Below are 23,314 nucleotides of genomic sequence, written 5' to 3'. Positions count from 1 at the left end.
CATCATCAATCAAACACCGTGAGCGAATATCCTTTGGGAGAATAATGTTCCATCCCTCCAGTAGAGTTCCAGAGATGTATGTTGGTTTTTCCTTATATTTGTGAGCCGTCTGTATATACATGTTGTATACAACGACATTGTTGAACAATGTTGGTTTTTAGGACAAATGTACATTTTTGTGAAAAGAATCTATTTTTGTAATAGGAATTGACTTATTTGTTTCAATAAATGAACATAAAACTTTGTCTTCTTGTTTGAGTGAAAATCCAATTCACTTCCATGCATGATAAAATAAAATAAAAACTTCAAAGAGCTCTGGCTGTGAGGGAATAGATCAGCAGACAGATCACAATATGGGATTTATTTAATGGTCATTGCATATTTTCATTAATTCACAAAAAGTATTGCTTCAGTTTTAAAGTGAAAGCTCTATCCAAGCAAGAGGCAGAAAAAACAGATTTATCAATATTGTTCATTTCAACAAGATAAGCGTGTCAAAATTCATGCTTATTTTCTTCCTGACAAAGGATACAGTTTCTGGAAAACAGTGATTTCAACAAATAAAAACCAGCTTAATATTTTTGGCTGGTTACAAGAGGTATTTTGGGAAACTCAATGTGACTATTCTCTGAATCATATTAACCCAGCAAACGTCAACCATAAGTTGGCTTGGTGTTTTAGTTTGTATATACTGCAGACCACAAAACACATAAAACTACATTTTTAGGGGAAATTAGCTTTTTGCCAGCTTGCCCATTTCCTTTCTTCCCCACTAGTCATAAGGATGCAAAATGCATTGCTGATAACTCAGCTTTTGCTGGAAGCTGTAATTCCCTAATTTCACAGGAGCTAGGCTAGTTGTTTCCCTCTGCAGCCTTGCATTGAGCTTACACAGTTGGCGTTCAGCCCGTCGCTATCTTGGTACAGGACACACAGCAACACAATTTAACTTGTTTGAATCTGGGTAAGATAGATAAAAGTTTACCAACATTTCACATATCTCCAAAAGAAACTGGAGAATCCATTTAAAGGATAGTTTCGTCATTTTTCAACCAATCCCTGATTTAAATGTTGCTTCTGACCATTTAGAACTTGATAGACCAACCTCCCTTAATGCTTTGCTTCTTACTATGCTTAAAAGCTGTCTAATGGGGCAAATCCTGAAAATAAAAAATATCTTGGATAAATCACTCAAAATATATACCAAACCTATCCTTTAAGAGACTCTTGCCTACTGAAATGCAGAATAACATTGTAAGTCCAGTTGATCAGGTGGTCTCAACAAAATGCTCAATGCAGATATATAAAGTGTGTCCAGTCTTCCTCCTGCAGGGTTTTTAAGGCGTGCCAGACCGGTGGACTCATTTTCAACGCATGCTTTTCTGAGAGTTTCCAAAAAGGTACGATCCGGTGATTCATGCAGGAAACGAAAAGTATAGAAAATGGCACACAGTCAACAGGATTCAGTATACAACACAGGTTCATAAAGCATTTTTTTGTTTTGCTTTGGAGGCTTGCACATTTTTCTCTCACCTGAGTTTGCGCAAATCACAATTTGGCTACAGAGGAAGTTCCCTCCCACTAAGGAGACTTCCAAGAGTCCGGGGGCTCCCAACTCATGTCGGCGGGGCATTTATTTATTTTTTTGATCAAGAAGCCCATCAGAGAATAAGAAGTCGTCACAAGGTTCTCAAACAGCTTATAACATTAACCTTGAACTTTTAAAGGTTGGGAAACGGAACCACTGTAAATTCAACAACCACGAGGAGGAAATTAACAAAACAATCGAGAGGACTTACACATTTCCAAAACACAGCACATTTTTTGCGGCCCAAAAAGGGGTTTCTTCCTGCACAGCATTCAAAGCTGATTGTAGACACAGAAAGAGTGTCTGGGTACAGTGTCGAATACCTTCACTTCCCATCCTGAATAGCTACTAGGGATGTCACGATTCCGATTTGAAACCTGATCGATACGAGCCTTTGATTTCGAACTTTGAAATCACAAACAGGTTTTGCGGTTCTCCTGGTATTTTTGTGGGTACTATTGCCTGACATTTGAGTTTATATCCAGGTTCAGAGCAATCATGCTGCTGCGGGACTGAGGATATTGACAACAGGCGGCACAATACTTCCGCTCCCTGTCGGCAGAGTTGCAGCACAATCTAGTGGAGTCAGAGTTCATTTATCATGGGACGAGAGTAAGGAGAGAGAGAGAATGCTCTAGACCTCAGGGCTACACAAGACCACGGCGAAGGATTTGAAAGCGTAAAGTCCGATGTTACCGAGTTCTCAACGGCAGGGGAAATTGTGAGAGCTCAAAGAGAAGCCCTCTCTTGATAGAATGTGAACATATTCATCTTCTTAAAGAATTTGAAAATGTAAATGACCGTTGTCAGGGCATAAAAACAATGTGTAAATTGCTAATAGCGTGGTAAACGTTCAACTGTTTATTAGAGCCTAGTTTTGATAAAGCTCTTAACTGTTTAGCTGTGTTGTTTAAATGTTCTCATATATGTGTTATTATTTATAATTGTTATTATCCAAATAAAAGTTACTTATCGAGAAACAAGTGTTTTTCTTTACAAATCAAGACTCGATAGTCTAATCGAATCGTGACCTTAAAACTGTAAGTCAAATCGAATCGTGGCTAGGGTTCGACCCATATGGGTTTTTAAGGAGCGATACTGATATTCGTTTGACTGCGGCTACAGATACAGATATTTTGTGCCGATATTCACTATTGTAAAATTCAAAATTCTTCACGCCAAAAAAAGTTCTAAAAAAGTGTAATAATTCCAGGATATATTACTGCCTTTAAATGAATAATTAACGTTTTCCCCCCTTTTAATATAATAGAATGTGCAAAGAAAAGAAAATTACATTTGCAAAGTAAAAGTGCATGACAGCTGTAATCAGACCACATCAGTCTATGAACAGATTTTTTTTTTTATTTTATATATTTTTTCCCCCTCAATCAATCCCAAAAATGCAATCCGCGATTTTTTTCAAGCGTCTAGGAAAAAAAAAAAAAAAAAAAAAAAAAAAAGTCTCGTAAGAGGACTCCCTTTATCCCTCTGCCCCCACTCACCCTCTGAGCACAGGCAGGGTACACGCTGGTTCAGCTTTACGGGAGAAACAGGAAATGTATTTTAACGCAACATCGTATTGTCTCATCCGATATCTTGTTTGAAAATATATCGATATAACGTAAAAAAGTCTGTATACCGCACAGCCCTACCCAGGGACTGGGTTTTATGTTGTTGACAGGCCGATATCTGATATCTAATCAAACGCCAATATCGGCCCGATATCAGAAATCCAATATATTGATCGAACCGTAATCGTGACACCGCTAATACCCACTTAAAATAAAAATAAAAAAGAAATTCAGTACCTCGGTTTCAAAATGGTAGACGCAGATCAAAACATGAAAGACATGGAACCATGATTTGAAATTCATTTCTGCATTTGTCTGTGCTTGGCGGGGGAAAGAAAGAAGAAGCTGGGCACTTCTATATGGCTCATCAAGGCTGAAAGGTAGCACGAGTTTTTCCAACCGCCAAGTTGTTCTTTTGCTCTCAGTTCACCTCTCACCTCAGATGCTCCGTTTTGCATAACAAGTTTGGCTGCTCAGAGGCCGGTGTGCTGTGCGTGGTTTGAGAGCCGGTTGTGATTGTGTGTGTGCGTGTGTAATAGGTGTGTAATACTGTGCAAAATTATCTAGGGATGCTTATGATGAAAGGCCACCTCCAGTCAATTTCACTTCGGAAAACAAGGACGTAGCTCGTAATTATACGTTACAATTTGGCAGCACCATAGCAACGAAGCAGATTATCACGGATGCCAGGCTACTAGCTTGAGTCAAGTTCGTGACCACTCAAATGACAGTATTTTCCACAGTTCAAATACCTGGCTAACTCGATAGACCGGTCAATAGGCTGCAGTCTGACTGATCAAATCAAGTATTTTTCTAAAATAGTACAGCAGTGACTGTGGAATCAATGGACTGAAGTGAAAAATGCACACTGGAGGCAGCCTTCAAGTAAGTTCCCTCATCGGCCAAACCGAAACCTGGATGATTTTTCGAAAACTTGATAAAACGATTATGGTGCAGAACCTCTTAAACAGTTGACGGTTTGATGTGCACAAAAAAAAAAAAAAAAAAAAAAAAAAATGTAAAGGCAATATTTTGCTTCGTCGATAATGCATGAGGCATTGACAGAAGAACATAATCTTGGGAATTGGGACTTTGTAAATGTATTTGGTTCCTATTGTCTACATCACGTCATATTTTTGGGGGCATAATTTCAAACAAGAGCTCATAAAAATGTAAATAACTAAAACATGGGAAACGAGACAACTTAAGCCAGGAAGTGGAACAGAAATATGGGATTGGAGTATAATTATAGAGAGCTTAGGAATATGTTCCAACTGTGCTTCAGATGTGGAAGACCTTCATATTTATTAATAGATAGAACCGTTTTTTTTTTTTTTTGCATTTTAGCATGGCCAGGGCTGCCATTTAGTATGTGTCAGTGCGTGTGTGTGTGCGTGTGTGTGTGTGTGTGTGTGTGTGTGTGTGTTTGTGTGTGCCTCAGCGAGTGCTGTTGCTGCTCCAGTCATAAGGGAGGTAGCTGACTTTGGTTTTCCCGGCAGAAAGGACACTCTGCAGGCTGCTCTTCTTAGGCGAGTCACCCATGTGCTCCAGCACCCAGTTCAGCAACTGGAACAAAAATAAATAATAACATTAATTAAAAAGAAAAAAAGAAAATTAGTTTGTGTGAAGTTTGAAAAGAGCTCAACAATTTTGAGTTAACCTGACTCCAGCACTACCTTGTCGTCCGTGCCTCCGAAATCCGCCTTGTACCACTTAAAGATCTGACTGAGATGCACTTCCCGCTTCCCGGGATCCACCAGGCAGCCATCATCATTTTCCAGGAAGGCTTCCGCCGCAATGCGTAGCTGGCTGTCGATGTCCTAGAAGAGGTGTGTGTGTGTGTGTGTGTGTGTGTGTGTGTGTGTGTGTGTGGGGGGGGGGTTAGGTGGACTTCTGAGCAAATAGAGCGTGATGGTACACCGAGTCGAGTGTAGACCACCTTCACCGATGGTGATCTACAGTTTGTGCTTTGCACACCTTTGCCTAAGTGGGTTTTGCCTATACAGTATAAGCCTATGCATCTATCAGCCACAACATTAAAACCATCTACCTTATACTGTGTAGCTCCCCCTCGTGCCACCAAAACAGCTCTGACCCATTGAGGCCTGGACTCCACAAGAGCTCTGAAGGTGTCCTGTGGTATCTGGCACCAAGACGTTAGCAGCAGAACCTTTAAGTTCTGTAAGTTGTGAGGTTGGGCTCCTATGGATCGGCTGGTTGTTCCAGCACATCCCACAGATGCTCGATCGGATTGAGATCTGGGGAATTTGGAGGCCAGGTCAACACCTTGAACTCTTTGTCATGTTCCTCAAACCATTCCTGAACGATTTTTGCAGTGAGGCACGACATTGCCCAGAGCATCACACTGCCTCTGCCGGCTTGCCTTCTTTCCATAGTGTATCCTGGTACCATCTCTTCCCTAGGTAAACAACAAACACGCACCCGGCCATCCATATGATTCATCAGACCTGGCCACCTTCTTCCATTTTCCATGGTCCAGTTCTGATGCTTACATGCCCATTGTAGGCGCTTTCGGCAGTAGACAGCATGGAGTGAACAGTAAGTTCTTGAAGTGGATGTGTTGGAAGCAGGAAAATTGGTAAGTGTAAGGTTCTGAGCCACTTTGACAAAAGCCAAATTGTGATGACTAGACGACTGGGTCAGAGCATCTCCAAAACGGAAGGTCTTGCGGGGTTGTTAGTACCTACCAGAAGTGGTCCAAGGGAGGACAACCGGTGAACCGGCGACAGTTTAATGGGCACCCAAGGCTCATTGATCAATGAGTCTGGAGAGCGAAGGACGGACCATCTGGTCCAATCCCACAGAGCTACTGTAGCATAAATTGTTCAAAAAGTTAATGCTGACCATGATAGAAAGGTGTCAGAACACACAGTGCATCACAGCTTGCTGCGTAAGGGGCTGTGTAGCCGCAGACCAGTCAGAGTGCCCATGCTGACCCCTGTCCACTGCCAAAAGAGTCTACAATGGGCGTGTGAGCGTCAGAACTGGACCATGTAGCAATGGAAGAAGGTGGCCTGGTCTGATGAATCATGTTTTCTTCTACATCATGTGGATGGCTGGGGTTAGGGTCAGAGCCCATCAAGCATCTGTGGGATGTGCTGGAACAACAAGCTGATCCATGGGGGCCCCACTTCACAACTTACAGGACTTAGAGGATCTACTGCTAACGTCTTGGTGCCAGATACCACAGGACACCTTCAGAGGTCTTGTGGAGTCCATGTTTTCACGGGTCAAAACCTTTGGCCACACGAGGGGGAGCTACACAATATTAGTGGTTATTAGTGGTATGGCTGATTGGTGTATGCCTAAGTGAGTTATGCCTATATATGAGCCTATGTCTATATATAACCCTAAATATGCCTAAGCGACCTATACCTATATATAAACCTATGTCTATATATGCCTGATATAATTTATGCTTATATCTACACCTATACCTAAGTGAGTTATACCTATATACAGTATATGCCTAAATAAGGTATGCCTATATATGAGCCTATGCCAATACAGTGGTACTTTGACTTGCGAGTTGAATTCGTTCAGTGACAGAGCTCGTAATTCAATCTGCTCGTGTAGCAAATCAATTTTCCCCATTGAAATTAATTGAAATGCCATTAATCCGTTCCAGCCCCCAAAAATACACCCCAGTTTTTTTTTGTTACGTATTTTTAAATAAGAAAAATGTATTTATAAATAACAAATACTGTATAAAAACATAATAAATCGCTATCTCCTGCGAGCTGCTTCTCTGTCAACCACACCAACAGCAGATTCTCCATCTTTTCATGGACACGCTTCAGTATGGTACATATGGTAGAAGTACTACGCTCGTACTGCCTCGCCAATTCCATCACACGCACACCTCGCTCATGTTTTTCTATGATTTCATGCTTTAATTCAATGGACATCATCAGCTTCTTCTTCTCAGCACTTACTTTCTTAGGACCCATGGTTAGAATAATTTTTTGGGCAAAATAACTGCACAAAAAGCACAAAATGCGAGCACAAAACACAAAAGAGATGCTTCCAAGGTCAGGTAACCAAGTGAAGTGAAAGAGTGAGACACGAGATGCTGGCCGGATTCGCTCGCCACGCCAACTAGCGGCGGAGTACTTGAAGCTCGCTCCTCGTAACTCATATCAATACAAAAAAAATTGACAGAACGACGGCTCGTAACTCAGAAAACTTGTATGTTAGTGCACTCGTAAATCAAGGTACCACTGTATATGCCTAAGTGAGTTATGCCTATACTGTATATAAGCCTGTGCCTTTACACTGTATAAGCCTAAATTATCTATTGAAAAAATGTTTTTTTAGTATGACCGTCGTGCATTGAATTTAACTTTTCTTCTCATCTCAACGAGGCACGTCTCATATGGCCAATTTCTCCTTTTATATAGCTGACAGCTCTGACTTTTTTTGGAGAATAAGTACTATACTATATTAACTATGTTTATGGAACAAACTATCCTTTTTTTTCCCCCACCCTCACGACTATAACCTTCTCACCTGTGGGGTATAGGTCTTGATGGGGGGGCAGCCCTTTGCGCCACAATTGAGGGCAAAGTGAATGAGTGGCTCGGCGTCCGGCAGTGCCACCTAACGAGGGAAGAAAATGCACTTTTAATGGGACAAAATCCTTCGGCTGCTATTGAATAAAAGGTGTTGGGATAAGTAGTGGTGGATATCACACCTGTAGCCGCGGGTCTGTCTTGGAGAAGGGCCTGAGAAGCTGTGCCATGCCTTTCCGGTTGCCCCTCAGCACCCCGTTCTCGATGTCCTGCAGAGAGAACACCTCTCCCCCAATCAGGTAGCTGACGTAGTTGAAGAACTGTTTGGTCATTCGGGGGGGGGGGGGGGGGGGGTAAAACTTTAGTCTCATCTTCCTCGAGGGAAATTCAGGCGTTACAGCAGCAAAAATAATCCCCACCAAAAAAACTGTCCGGTCAAGAAAGATACAAATTTAAACAAAATAAGAAATAAAAACATGTTTACTATATATCTACACAACTTAACACGAGTTAGCACTACAGTATGCCAACTAGTGGCACTATGCTAACTAGCGATTAGTGAGACCAATATGGGAGAGTTGCAGTTATTCTACAGTAAGTAAAAGTTACGGTATTGCAGCATTACTAATCATAAAAGTGGTATACAGTAGCAAGACTAGTGAAAAAGTGGATATTGTGGACAACTTCATATCTGCTCTTCAAATACACCTTGATTACAGTAACCCCTAGTTCATACAATGTATGTATGAACTAGGAGTTTCACAAGGATTTTAACTAGTTGCCAGGTTTTTCCATAATAATAATCGACTAGTCATCTTTTACCTATTATGTAAGAAATACGCTGAAAGACTAGTTCTAGGCAATCTTGGAACCCATCGTCGCACACACACACACACACACACACACACACACACACACACACACACACACACACACACTTTGAAAGGCCCCTGGGGCGCTGGAGACCCCCTGTGCTAAATCGCCAACCGTGAAATGAAGGGCTCCTAAATTCAGTGGTGGGTCGAGACCTACCCGGTACCTCTGCCACATGTTGGTGGGGGCCCCTAGGCGGAGGTAGCCGTGGATGACGAGGGCGTTGTAGGTGTTGATGAAGAAGGCCAGCTTCTCCTCCCTGCTCAGGGACTGCAGCTCCACCCGCTGCAGCTGCACGGCCAGCTGGCAATAGCGCTCGAACAACGGGCTCGCCGACATGCCCTTGTAGTCCACGCTCTGCGCAAACACACACCTTCATATGAATCCAGAATCTAAAACCATGTCCATGCCAGATATAAATGAATAAAAGCGAAAGCAACTGATAAATACCTCATTATTTATATATGCTTATTATTTATATTTTTTATTTATATTTATATTTATATTATTTATAGCGTCCCGCTATTGAATCTGGGGTCTAAAATATATTCATATTAGTGTTGAGACACCAGTAGCTTTGATGCTTAGGGGAGACTGTGTTTGTACCTACTAATGGTAGAGGGAGTTCGCAATTAGATTTGAACAGTGGTGCAGGGCGGTGTGTGTTCTTTGTTAACCGCCTACGATATGGCATGAAAAGTGGAAAATAAAAGAAAAGCTCAGCAATTGGCCACGAAAAAGAAAGTTGACCAGGAGTGGCTATGTTTCGTGTATCACGAAGCATTGGCTTGATGCCGCCACACTTTGAGAACTAACAAACTGAGTGTCTGAGAGTAGGTAGACATTACCTTGCCATCAGCAGACAGATGTTCAGAAAACAACTTAAGTACCATCTCCCTCATTATGGTTGACAGTTCGGCAGCTGAGAGAGAGAGAGAGAGAGAGCCATAAAGGCCAGAAACTCAAGCACTTTAGATGTGTGTCACAACATTTTCCATTACCTTGGTCCTTTAGTACTATAGAATGACGTATTTCACCCCTTCCGTCTTTCAAGACCTGATATATGTAGGCTCCTTACAAGTGGATGTTTCATTGCCGTGAATGACATGTTGATGACTTTATCGTCCTCTCATTTCTACTCTTTCAGAGTCAAATTTCCTTGAAAGGGTTATAATAGAAATCGAACACTAACTTTAACTTTACTTGTAAAACATATAGGTATATATAGCAAATTCTTCATATCTACATGACTTGAATTTTATTTACCCGGGAAAGTGACGTTCAATCTCGAACAGTTTACAGTACACTAAGCAAGCTTCGAGAAGCGCAGAATTGGAACAGCGTTAGAAAGCAGGAAACCGGAATTCAGTAAATTGGTAGAAAAGGAAAAGGGTAGGAAGATGGTTTTAGGTGAAAAGAAGAATACACATGTGCACTCACACAAACAGTACATCCATTGACGTATACTCGTGTGGCTTGTTAAATGGTCCTCGATAGACGGCTTTCTCTGTGACATGCTTGACATTGAAAAGTTGATGAGTGGTAAATGTGCAACGTTGCAGGAGGGAAACACCTGCACAGTATTGGGGCCAGGTAATTGAATTGTGTGTAATGAAAGACTGTACACTTTTAGTTGTTGATGTGTAACATCTCTAAATGCTGAAAGCAATCCACAATTTGTTATTACGCATCCTCCACAGTTTGCAAACAGAAAACCCGTCTATAGGACTGTTGGCACACCATACACCATTCAAATCTCCAACCAGGAAACAAGGGTGAAGAGGTGGTTCCGTTCAGCGACGTCACTTGGCTTCGATTTCAAACATAGGCAAATAGTCACCACACCTAGCCAGAGGCAAAGGAGGAACGCAAGTTTGAATCATCACACTGGCAGCCAATTGAGAGCGGCGAAGTTGTTGGAAGTAAGCAGAAGGGGCCCAGCGGGCTTCCCCTCTCCGCCCAGAGGCCTCCATCTGGACCTACCCTGTAGGGGGCTGCAGGCCGCCGTCTGGCCTGCGTTGAGGGAGGAGTGGGGGTGGTGCTCCAGCAGCCTGTACAGGGTGTCCCTTTCGCACCCCTCTCCGAAATGCCCTGCCTGACGCTTCCCAGAGCCCTGCACAACGAACATGTACTTCCTCTGAAGCAACGCCTGGCCAGTGTCACAGGCCTCAGCCCGAGCTAACACACACACACACACACACACACACACACACACACACACACACACACACACACACACACACACACACACACACACACACACACACACACACACGATTTTATGTGAACGGAACTTTATAGGGATATCTAGGTTATGATGTTTAACATACTTGAGTAACGACCAAAGACGGTTATTGGGCCTTACTCACCCATACCCTTCTTGTTCTGCAACCAGTCAAGCAGCTGATTCCCCGAGAAGCTCTGTTTTATCACGCTCAGCCCCATCCTATGGGGACCAATCACATTCCCCCGTTTGAGGTCCTCTACCAGGTTCGCCAGCTCATCCTGCTCACATTCAAACTCTACAGGGTGGGTGTGTGTGTGTGTGTGTGTGTGTGTGTGTGTGTGTGTGTGTGTGTGTGTGTGTGTGTGTGTGGGGGGGGGGGGGGGGGGGGGTGTAAATGATAATAAAATAAAATAAGAAAAAAGATATATATAAAAATTACAGCTTAAATTGAATTGTCAAATATCTAGAAATAGCCCAAAAATAAAAAAACATTAATAGTCAGACAAGATATACAAATATACAAAATACAATACTGGAACACACACACACACACACACACGTCTAAGTCTGCCCCGATGGAATTTGGGGTTCCAACCCAACTTGAACGTGAAACAAATAACTGGAAATAATACATAGCATGACCCTCTTTGATTTTATAATTGGTTTTCTGACAAAGAAAGCATACAGTAAGCTTCTTAGATATAAAAATTTGGTACTGAATGCTTTTTCTGATACCATCGGTAGAATTCAAGATTCAAGAGGTTTATTCGTCACATACATATACATACTTCCATACATATATGCAGTGAAATGTCAATGCAACACACCCGGTGATTACACACAATATGTCCTAGACTGAACACAGAATTCAACTTGAATTCAGTCAACTACTTGAATTCAGTCAATACAATAAAAAGCCATTGAATTCTGATCCCCAGTCCCCAAACCTGACCACCAAAGCAATGACCAGAGCACCTTGGGTTTAAAGCAAGCAACAGCTCCATGATAAGCTCTACAAACAAAATGTTCCATCTCTCATAATGTGTTATCAGCCCTCAGAGCCCAACTCAAAAGCAAGAAATCCCATCCTGAATCACATAAGCACTGAAATTCCAATATTTCAACAGAGAAACACCGGGTCATATGTGAGAGTATCTGGTGTCTCGCACCAGCTATCTGCCAAGGCCCTGACATCACTTACTCAACCAAGCACACACACACACACACACACACACACACACACACACACACACACACACACACACACACACACACACACACACACACACACACACACACACACACACACACACACACACACACACACACACACACACACACGTCTAAGTCTGCCCCAATGGAATTTGGGGTTCTAACCCAACCCTGGAGTTTTGGCATGGAGTAAAACAAAAATGTGTTAGAAGTTTCAAGCAGGAATTTGGTCTTCAACTGTGGTTGAATAAATAAATAAATAAATAAAATAAAGAAAAGTGCTTTCATTCACGACGCCCATCTCACCTCCATCGGCCACCCCCGCCGAGTCCTCTATTTGGTCTCTGTCAGGCAGTGGAGGGGCATCGGCCGAGAGAGGCTCCTCATTCACCAAACGCACCAGCCTCTGCAGCTCCTCAGGAGCCTGAGATGATCAGACACACAAACACACTACAAGATATTGAAGCTGATTTTGGCCCCAAATCCCCCCACTTATGACAATCGTGAACAAAGCCCTGATTTTTTGATGATTCTAAAAATTATCGTGCCAGATTATCCTGTGGTGTGAGGTATGTTACAAGTGTTTTTTTACTTCCACCGATCTGACTGGAAATCCATCCTGGTGGCACAGATCGCAAATATGCTGAGCCGAGGACACAGGCTGTGGATTTTCACGTGGGAAGAACCACTAGCCAATTGGGAGCTAAGCTGAGTGAAACGGAAGAAGTCATGAACACAACAGTAGCCATGGCTGCAAATGCAAACAATGCGAAGCAAAAGCTCATGTTGCATGATGTTCAGTTCATGTTCATGGCGTCTCCCTGACTTCATCCATTGTTTTTTTCCTTTTTCCCTTTTGGATTTTCTGTCAATCAATAGTGCATAAAATAGCATTGCTAGTTATAGCCCGTCCTCCGTCATGTTTGTTTACTTTTAAGTCCCGTTTGATCCTGTGAGATTTATGGTTTTGAAAGTCAGAACTCCGGTAATCTTGCGTAGTCACTCCTTGGTGTCAAATCTTTGGTGAATAGAATCTGTTGAGCTGGTTTCACACATGCACTATAAACCTGAAATTATCTGGGCATTACCCGGAGAAGCTGTATGCGTGAATGCAAATGTCCGAATCACTTGACCTGGACATTACCCTGACTTTACAAAGCATTCACCTTAGTACAACATTTGGGTAATGTCCGATTGAGTGGTATGTGTGCACAGAGCAGGTAATTGTCCAGATCATTCACAGCGTGTCGTGTGTTGAAGACGTCTATATAATGCGGCAGTAATTTATTTTCTTCCAGATCTGTGTGCACAGCGCATAGCAGCTGCGTATTCCTTTCTTCTCTCTCGTTTATATTGCAGATACGTATCAACGCAAAAATTGTCCGCCATCTTGGGTGTGCTGTAAAATTCCTCCTGCATGCTCTACCCAAGCTCCGCCCCTCTTCTAAACCAAACAGATTATTTCCAGGGAGTGTAAACGTGTCTGTCACGAACAATCTCAGTTTCTTTGCTTCATGTGTGAAAGGGTAAAGCCGGACAATGTTCAGATAATCAGATAATCAGGTGAGGACATTGTCCGAAGTGCATGTGTGAAAGCAGTTTTAGTGTGTGGTTTGCTTGGGAAGATTGTTGCTCTCCACATACTATAGCAGGGGTGCCCAATACGTTGATCATGATCGACTGATAGATCGCAAAGGTAGTGCGGGTAGATCGCGCGCCATTCAAAAAATTATAATTTTTTTTAACCGACCTGACCAACATGTTGAATGAGCTTAATTTAGAGTTGCAAGGAAAAGACAAAACCGTGGTCAACATGATCAGTTCAGTTAATGCTTTCAAACGAAAAATGCAACTTCTGTCCTCAAAGCTGCAGCGCCATTATTTGGGGAATTTTCAAAACCTCGCATCAGTGCTGGAGACCCAAGGGAAGGCAGAGAGGGGAGGGGTGCAAGGAGCGCCCCAACGGGCGGGCGCAACTTGACAGTGCGCGCTACTCAGAGCAGATTGAAAACTGTCTGTCAGACTTTGACAAACGGTTTCAAGACTTTGCTTGACTCGAGCCAATCACTACATTTATGTGCAACCCATTGAGGGAAGATATTGAGGTTGAGTCAATCCAACACTGTTTCACCTGAACTCGTCTGCAGTGGAGGATGAGATCTTGACACTACAGGCTGACATTCAGCTGAAGTCCAGAGCTCATGGACAGTTTTGGAACTTACTCACAGAGGAAAATTACCCAAACATGAGGAATTGTGCTCCCTCCTTGTCTGCATTATTTGGCCCTACTTATACAGTATATGCGAGTCAGCCTTTTCCCACATGAAGATTATTACGGTAAGTCCAAATAGCATTCCACCATGACTGATGATCATTTGGAAGCTGCTTGAGGCTGGCTACCAGCAGCTACTGCCCGGACTATGCAGCCCTGGCCGACTCCATTCAGTAAAAGTCATCAGAGTAAGGTAGTGACCATAAATGTATTTAATTGTATTGTGCTGTAAGGGTTCATGCAGTGATGCAAGGCACGCCAACATATATTGTATATATAAAGTATACTCAGTATATAAATAAATAAATAAATAAATAGGTATATTTATATTTTATAATTATGCAGCTAGATCCTTTTGACCTGGCCACTTTAAAAGTAGCTCGCAAGTCGAAAAAGTGTGAGCACCCCTGTACTATAGGAACAAAACTGTTAAATTCATCATCATATGCCATTGTGTGTGGGGTCTTTAAAACTTTCAACATCTGTAAGATTAGAAAAATCTTGTAGTGTGGACCAGGCTGAAGAAACTCAAAGGATAAGGTCAATTATTATTTTTCCACAGCCTTGTGACGCAATAAAAGCAGATCCTGGTTTGAAGTCAAGTAGGGGGATCCAAGAACAGATGATTTACTCTACTCTCTCATATACGCCACAAAGCTGTCTACGGTTGGATTAGAATTGGACTAGGTTTCCTTCTCACCATATTTTGCAGGTCTTCATTGCCCCCGACGTGAACGCCATTAAAGAAGATCTGCGGGACCGTGGTGCGCCCAGTCAGCTCCTTCACCCTCGCCCGCAGCTCAGGGTGCCTCCCAACGTCGACATCACACACAGGCATGCTGAGACGCTCCAGGGTGGCCTTGGCCTGCACGCAGTGGGGGCAACCCTGGATGGAGTACACAGTCACCCGGCCCAGGGTGCTGCTCTCAAACTCCCCCATCTACGGCTGTGAAGTGGAGAACAGAGTGGCTTACAATGTTGCTCGTAATTCAGTACTAAACTCCAGTGCTGTTATGTTGATTTTAGGATTTGTCAATATTGAGGAAGTCAGTGGTAGATTTAGCAGAACCTTGGCCAAGAATGTAGTTCCTCATTCGTCATGACACAGCTTTGTGCCAGCAAACAACTCTTATCAAACTCGCTCTTCACCTTGTTTACACTCAACTCGGAATAAGCCACACCCCCGTTCAAAATGATCAAATGAAATTACATGGTATTTTATTAATCCCCCTGGGGGGGTGGGGGGGGAATTCTGCATCCAACAGAGTTGAACCGACTCTTCTGATCCTCCTTCATCATTCGTCTGCAGATTAAAACCCGGGTCTACTGCCGGGTCATTTGACCTGGGACTGAGACCTGGGTTTTTCCTTTCCCACTGGTGACAAAGGCCGGATGTCAGTAGGTCTTACCCGGTTTTTGGTGCAGTGGGAAAGGGGTATAACAGTGGCTAGTGTAACAACGTGACAGTGATCCTATAACACTTTTCTCCTGATCTGGAATCATTTTTCATTAACTGTAAACCCTTTTGCTCCCCCCATGAGTTTGTTTCATTCATACTGGTCGATGTTTACATTGCACCACAGGCCAAAGTGCAGGAGGCCCAGTGCATGCTTGCCAACCAGAAACTATGTGTGAAGTGGACAAAGCCAAACTCCCTAGTTAACTCCCTAGTTATTGTCCTCTGCAACTTTAAGAAAATAAATCTCACTCATGAACTCCCCAAATACAGACAATTCATTAAATGCACCACCAGAGAGGAGAACATTCTGGATCACTGTTACACCACAGTAAGCAGTGCCTATCACGCCGTCCCCTGAGCTGCTCTGACCACGTCATAGCCCACCTGATTCCTGCATACAGGCAGAGATTAAAGCTGTGTAAACCTGTGGTGAGGACATCTAAGAAGTGGACCAGTGAAGCTGTGGAGGATCTTCAGGTGTGCTAGGACTGTACTGACAGAGATGTTTTAAGGACTACTACCAATACTCTGGATGAGTTCACAGAGGCTGTAAAACCCTGCATCTGCTTCTATAAGGACAGCTGTATACCATCATGGACCAGGGTGAGTTACAAAAACGACAAACCCTGGTTCTCAGCAAAACTCAGACAGCTAAGGTTGGAGAAGGAAGAGGCATTTAGGAGTGGCGACAGAGACAGGTTGAAAGAGGCACAGTACAGGTTTAGCAAGGCAATGGGAGAAACTAAACGACTGTAAAAGCAATGCATTTCAAATGATTCACAGCTTCATCTGGCTGCAGGGGGTGGAGTGACGACCGGCGATGAGCTGACAGCTTCACGGCGACAAAAAAAGTTGAGCAGGTTTCACTTTATGCAAATGAGCAGCGCCACGTGCCGGGCGACATCCAATGGGAGGGAAGATACGCTCTAAATGGTACTGGTCCTCGGCAAATGGATGCTGAGACCACTGCGCATTGTTTTAAATGAAAAATGTCACTTAAACTATCCATAAAATAAAGAACAAGTCAATTTATGTTTTTTGGACCGGGACAATTCATTATTTTAAGGGAGGGATGGCAAGATTATTTACGTAATTTATTTTTAAGAAGTTATTTATTTTGCCAAGTAAACAAACTACACCATTTTAATAACAAATAAGTAGAGAGTACAGTATCTAAAATACTGTATGTAAAAGGGGAGAGATGTGAAATGTTTTGCGCATCCACAACAGCCAGTCGATTTTGAGCTGACACACCCACAAATGCAGTCAATGACCCTGCTTTTGTCTGGAAGGGGGAGCGGCAGATAAACTTAAAAAGACGTAAGAACCACTGGAGAACATGTCCCAGAACACCGTCAACAAAATATTCAATAAGAACTCGGCTGCGAAATAAGCACAAACTCGACAGCGAGAGGAGTAGGGAGTGGCTTTGCAAGAGGATAATAGTGAAATCAAACTCAAACAATGTATTACACAATGTCATTTATTGACAGTACAAGTAGTTTCTCAAATAGTGAGCGGGGCTTTTATTTACCTCAACTTATGTCTGGGTGCCGTGCTCCTCAAAATCAATACATCTAAAATAAACGTGCATGTTCTTTTTTTGTTCAGAGACACGGGATGCACAGTGGACCAGAGATCGCTCTCTCTCTCAATTACACAATCCACTGTCCTGATCCAAGGCAGAACATCCCTTATTAGTTGGGATTAAAACGTTAGTATCATACAAGTATAAACTAACGAAAACAATAGATCTAAAATAAATAAAAACACAGGAAAACCGACCCGTGGACCGGCACGCGCCGTTGCAAGGGCAGAGAAAGAAATAAAATAAAATAAAATAAAAAACACTGACTCAGATTGTGCCTTGTTTACCGGCGTTTATTTGAGCACTGAACTTTATTTTACATCTGAGGAAATATGATATACACTACTCACAAAAAGTTAGGGATATTTGGCTTTCGGGTGAATTTTCAGGATGAACCTAAAATGCAGTATAACCTTTACAGGTGAACTTAATTTGACATTCTCTAAACTTTTGAATGCACATGTCCAACTGTTCAATGTTTCAGTACTTTTTGCACAACTTGCTGTTCTCTAACAAGGAGCTGAACGGCAAAATTCACAACAGGTGTTTGATCCATGAATCGACCAATACATTTCCTGGTTCAATTAGAATTGGTATTTAAACAGTCCTCTTCATCATGCTGTTCACATTTTGACATCATGGGACCAAGACGACACCTAACAACTGATCAACAGTACCTCGCCATTGCGAGGCGTCAAACAGGATGTTCTCAGAGGGAAGTGGCCACTGAGCTTAGAGTGTCACAGAGTGTCATCAGCAGGTTGCAACAGAGATACAGAGAGACTAGAAAAGTCACAGAAAGGCATAGAAGTGGACGTCCTTTGGCCACATCCCACACTGATGAGCGCTTCATTGTGAACAGTGCACTGCGGAACCGGATGATGAATGCCACTCAACTCCAGGCACATTTAAGGGAGGTGAGAGGCACCCAAGTGTCACGTCAGACCATTCAAAACCGTTTACATCAGCGTGGTCTGCGTGCTAGATGACCTGCAAGGGTACCTGACCACACCACCAGGCACAGGCATCATCGTCTTGCATGGGCAAGGGAGCATTTACACTGGACGAGGCACCAGTGGGCCTCAGTGCTGTTCTCTGATAAAAGTCGATTCACGTTGAGCAGAAATGATGGCCGCCAACGATGTTGGAGACGTCAAGGAGAGCGCTATGCATCAGCCACTGTTGTCAGGAAGACGAGCCTTTGGTGGTGGTGGTGTTACAGTGTGGGCAGGTGTGTCTAGTCAATACAGAACTGCCCAACACTTTGTGAATGGTACAGTGACAAGCGCATACTACCTGAATAACATCATTAATCCAGTCATTGTGCCCCTGCATGAACAACACAGGCCTAATTTCATCTTCATGGACGACAATGCTCCAGCTCACTGAGGTCGCATCCTTAGGGAACGGCTGCTGGAGACTGGGGTACCTCAAATGGAATGGCCTGCACTTTCTCCAGACCTGAATCCCATAGAAAACCTATGGGATCAGCTGAGTCGCCTTGTAGAGGCTCGTAACTCTGTAGGATCTTGCGGTGTTCTCAGCGCAAGACCTTGAGGCAAACTTTGTCATTTGTCTCTCACTCTGAGAGCTCCCCTTGTTGCGATTGGTCCAAATACCATTGCCCCATTGCAGAGGACGGACTTAAACCTTACTTTCCGGGTCACTCAACATTCCTCCTTTTCCCAGGTCAAAAAGCGTGTTTGTTTTTTATTCTGAGCATGCTATTAAGATACCGTATCTCCTCAAATATAAACCGGTAAACAAGGCTGAATCTGAGTCAGTGTGTGTGTGTGTTCTCTTCTCCTCAAGCGATGCGCCTGTGCAGTTCCTGTGCTAGCGAGGGACAGGTACAACGACAAAACGAAACAAGCGATGTTGCTTTGGTGATGACTCCAATAAAATATATCAAACTAAATTATTTTGTTATTATATATAATAATTTTAGTAATGTTTAGTATTTTTATTAGCCTCTCGTTGTCCATATCTGCGAAAGACTTTATCTGCTCCATAACATTAGACTCATTCCGTCGCAGAGGATGGCAAAAAGCTTATATATTCTACTTGCGCCGAGACGGGTCATAAATATTCCTGTATGCGCAAACCAACTGAGCGAGTCTTGCCTCAAACTTCTCCATTTTGAAATGAAATGAAATGAGGAGAAGCGCTCCTTGCGCCAAGTCACAAAATCTCGGAGGTGTGGGGCGTTGCGTAGTTCCCCACATGCCATGGGAAAACCCCCTGGTGACGTCATTAGCTTTTATGTTATCAATTAATCAACGATTGTTTGTTAAAGTTAATAACTATCGATAAAGGAAATTCCTTTAAATGTGCATCCCTAGTTAGCTTTGGTTTTAGATATATAGGCCTGCTTCCAATGAAAGCTTAGCACCCGCTGCAGTTGAGGTAAATAAAAGCCTCAGTCACTATTTGAGGAAATACGGGTACTGTCAATAAATGACATTGTGTATTACATTGTTTGGGGAGTTTGATTTCACTATTTTTTTGTCTTTCATAAAAAAAAAAAAATATTAAAAAATTGTAAAGCAAAGCCACTGCCACCTTCTCTCACTGTTGAGTTGGTGCTTCTTTCAGCCCTTATTGGGTTCTTATTGAGTATTCTGATGACGGTGTTTTGGGACATGTGGTTCTTACGAATTTTGTTCTCACGTCTTTTTAAGTTTACCTCCGTCGCGTGAATTTGTTTTTATTTTGTTCTGTAGCTGTCTTTATGGTCACAAACATATACTTCTTTTTAGGTGTACCTCAATTTCAGACAAATCACAAACTGCAAACCTAGAGCCCCCAATCCAATAACGACTCTCGCCTGGCCGACAGTCTGAATGACTTTTAACTCCGCCCCTGCACACCAAGAACGGACACACAGACTTTTAAAAGGGAGCCGTTGTTTGAATAAAGGAGACATATTTATTAAATCAATTTTTTTAATGTTTAAATAAAATGTTCACCCCTTATTAAAATGTATTCACCTAACTTTTAACTGTATTACTTGCAGAATGCTTAAAGGTTCAATTATTTCAAAGCTCCGTCAGACGCTGAGTTAAGATGATTATTCAAAATCTTTAATCCCAATTAAATTCTAAAGTCAAGAACAAACAAAAAAATGCTAAAAAGAGAATTATTTAATAAAAACAAATAAATATTTCTTTCCACGTCGGCGATCGGGTCACCCATCAGCGATCTCAAGTAGCCACGTTTGGAAGAAATTAAAATAGAAACGATCGATGAGAGCAATCCTTTGATATCGTCTTGGAATGGCAGCGATGTTGCTATCATCAATAAAACGCTCCTCTATGTGTATTAAACAATGTCTGTACTGTATATTTTACCTCTGTGTGACCTATGGCATGACTAGGTGCAAGCCTGAACATTGCCCAACCCGAGCGATTACTGAAAGACTCTGAGATTTTTAGTGACATCTGGCTTGACATGGTCGGAGAGAGTCCCTCGGTCTGCTCTAAACGCCCCGCCATATAATCACAGAGCGCAGATTCGGGAACCTCGGAAACCTATAATAGTACCTAACATGACTAAACTGGACCCTGTGTATTGTTGCCGGTAGCTATATTTTATAACTGTTATTATTAAAATAAAAGTTACTTATTGAGAAACAAGTGTTTCTCTTTACAAATCAAGACTTGATAGTCTAACAATGGCATAGCCGTTAGTGCTGAAAAAATGAAATACATGTTTAAATTGAAAATAGAATGTGACCTTAAAATCCAAAGTGAAATCGAATCGTGGATTTGGATAATCGTGACACCCCCCCAGTCAGTTGTGTGTAAATGCCAAAAATAAGCGATAGAAAAGATCATTTCCGCATGCAAAGTGCCGGATGGCTTCTTTGATTCTGCTCCCTAACAAGATGGTCACTGCTGCAACTAGTGGTTGGAAGATATATTGCAACAATTTTCATGTATTGGGATGCGGCGGCTTGCACTGCCCCGGTGAAGGTCGAAGGTTCAATATCATTGACAAGGTTTCCCCATTTCCCCTCAAAAAAGCAACAAAAGATGGCATTAAAGACACTTTGCAATTGGGAAAAGTGTTTTTTTGCATTTTACAAACTGGGTTTGGAAACAGCGCATGCTTTGGACTTTTTGGTAAAGGAACGGAAAGGGTATGTCAATGTATGCTCATCTTTTGCGCTTTTTGCTGTAGTTATGTAGATCACTTTCATGGCATGTGCAGTAAAGCTGTGGACAGGATTATTGGCATACCATTTTAAAAACTATACTAACTATTGAACTAAACTATTGAACGATATTCAATACATCTCATGGGAACTTACACTTGTTACACTAATGTTGTTGTTACACTAATCTCTGTCGCAATGTAGCTTGAATGTTATTCTCCCTTGTAAGTCGCTTTGGATAAAAGCATCTGCTAAATGACTAAATGTAAATGTAAACTTACAAGGCACTTTTATTATGTATGTGAATGTTATTTATTTAGATATACAACTCTTAACTAGATGCAATTGTTTATTAATTGTAGTTTATTTAATTTGAATACGGGTAGTCCTCACTTAACGACCATATTCCGTTTCAGGGACCAGGTCGTCAAGCGAATTGGTCGATAAGCGAGGACCCGTGTTATTTCACGGTAAGGGGCCGTGGCCATTGAGAATACTAGTGTAGTGGATACTGACAGAATGCGGGAATGAGACTGAGACTGAGCGCGGTGATGAGATGAGATTTATACAGTGGATATAGTAAATAAAGTATATATAGTGTACATAGTGTCTATATAGTGTTTATAGTATATATAGTGTATATAGTATATATAGGGTGATGCGCAATGAGATGCTTGACGCCGCACACAACACAGACTGGTCAAGAGAGATAGTCGTAAGTCCGAACGGTTGTTTAACAGGTAGGTCGTTAAGTGAGGAGTACCTGTATTTTTTTTTTTTATAACCTCCACTGCTTACTATGACCCAATGGTTGCAAATAATGTTCCAACCACTAGTCGCAGCAGTGAGCATCTTGTTAGGGAGCAGCGTGAACAATGCGAGCGGCGAAGAAAAAGCCATTCGGCTGACACTTTAAATGTGGAAATTATATTTTGTGTCGTTTATTTTTGGCATTTACACACAACTGACATATTGCGCCATCGCAGCGGGTAATCACAAACATGTATATGTTTGTGTTGAAAAGTGCACCGTACCTTTTTGACTATTTGGGATTGAGTAGCACTTCGCCATGGATGGCTCCAATTTTGACGGGACCTCGCTTTGCAGAAGTCCCAATGAAAACGAGCGGGGGACCCAACGGGACTATGTTCAGACAAGCTTACTATTGGTTATTTTTGATTCGTTCGACACAATTCAAAGATATTGGCGCGTTTTCTTTCAAAGTAATTTGGTCCAGTTATAAGGCACTAGGGGAAGAGCTGTTTTGCAGACTGGGACAACACTTCTTTCCTTTCTTTAGACATCAAGCTCGCCCTGGCCTGCGCTCCCTCACACGGTGGTAAACATAGCTGCGCTGGCTGTCTGCTTGTGCTCTCTTTTCTTTTTCCTTATTTATCCAGAACTAATCAAATCCCATACTTCTCCATACTGCGTAGGAACCTGCCAGTGTGCAGGTTAACCGTAACACCGAAACTCACCTTTTAGACGGGCTGCAAGGTGCCAAACAACAGTTAAATTCTCCTAATTAAAACGTGTATATACCCGCGCTTGCACAACACAAGGCAACGTGACGGCCCATTACTGGCACCTGACGCCAGCGCGCTGCCTCGTCTGCTGTAGACTCGTGAACGGTTCGTTCGTAGCGAACGAATGACCCGGGACGCCACTCCGGCAAAAGAGTCGTTCGTTCGTTCTTTTCGTCCACGATACGGTTAACTGCAACCGGCAACGTAGGGACTCGCTGAGACTAGCTCTAGATTCGGAAACTTCGCGAGTTTCGATTAAGCGAGTGGGCGAACGAAGAATCTGAAATTAATGAAGAGGAGTGGATGGATG

General features: G+C 42.5%; 1 protein-coding gene across 1 annotated transcript; it reads right to left on the bottom strand.

Moving 5' to 3' along the window:
- Positions 1–361: 361 nt before the first annotated feature.
- Positions 362–23,055, bottom strand: LOC307243847 (uncharacterized protein). The gene is made up of 11 exons (XM_080018811.1): positions 22,957–23,055; positions 14,976–15,221; positions 12,310–12,427; positions 10,934–11,086; positions 10,548–10,742; positions 9,413–9,486; positions 8,724–8,921; positions 7,874–8,011; positions 7,690–7,779; positions 4,836–4,979; positions 362–4,725 (listed from the first exon to the last, which is right to left on the bottom strand). The coding sequence occupies exons 2-11, from the start codon at positions 15,213–15,215 to the stop codon at positions 4,597–4,599; spliced, it is 1,479 nt and encodes a 492-aa protein (XP_079874937.1). The 5' UTR covers positions 15,216–15,221; positions 22,957–23,055; the 3' UTR covers positions 362–4,596.
- Between the last annotated feature and the right edge of the window lie 259 nt (positions 23,056–23,314).

This window comes from Zeus faber (genome assembly GCF_960531495.2).
Source record: "Zeus faber genome assembly, chromosome: 18".
In the NCBI taxonomy this organism is placed as follows: domain Eukaryota; kingdom Metazoa; phylum Chordata; class Actinopteri; order Zeiformes; family Zeidae; genus Zeus; species Zeus faber.
Note: the sequence above shows the minus strand (reverse complement) of the source record. Positions and strands in the feature narration are given on the sequence as shown.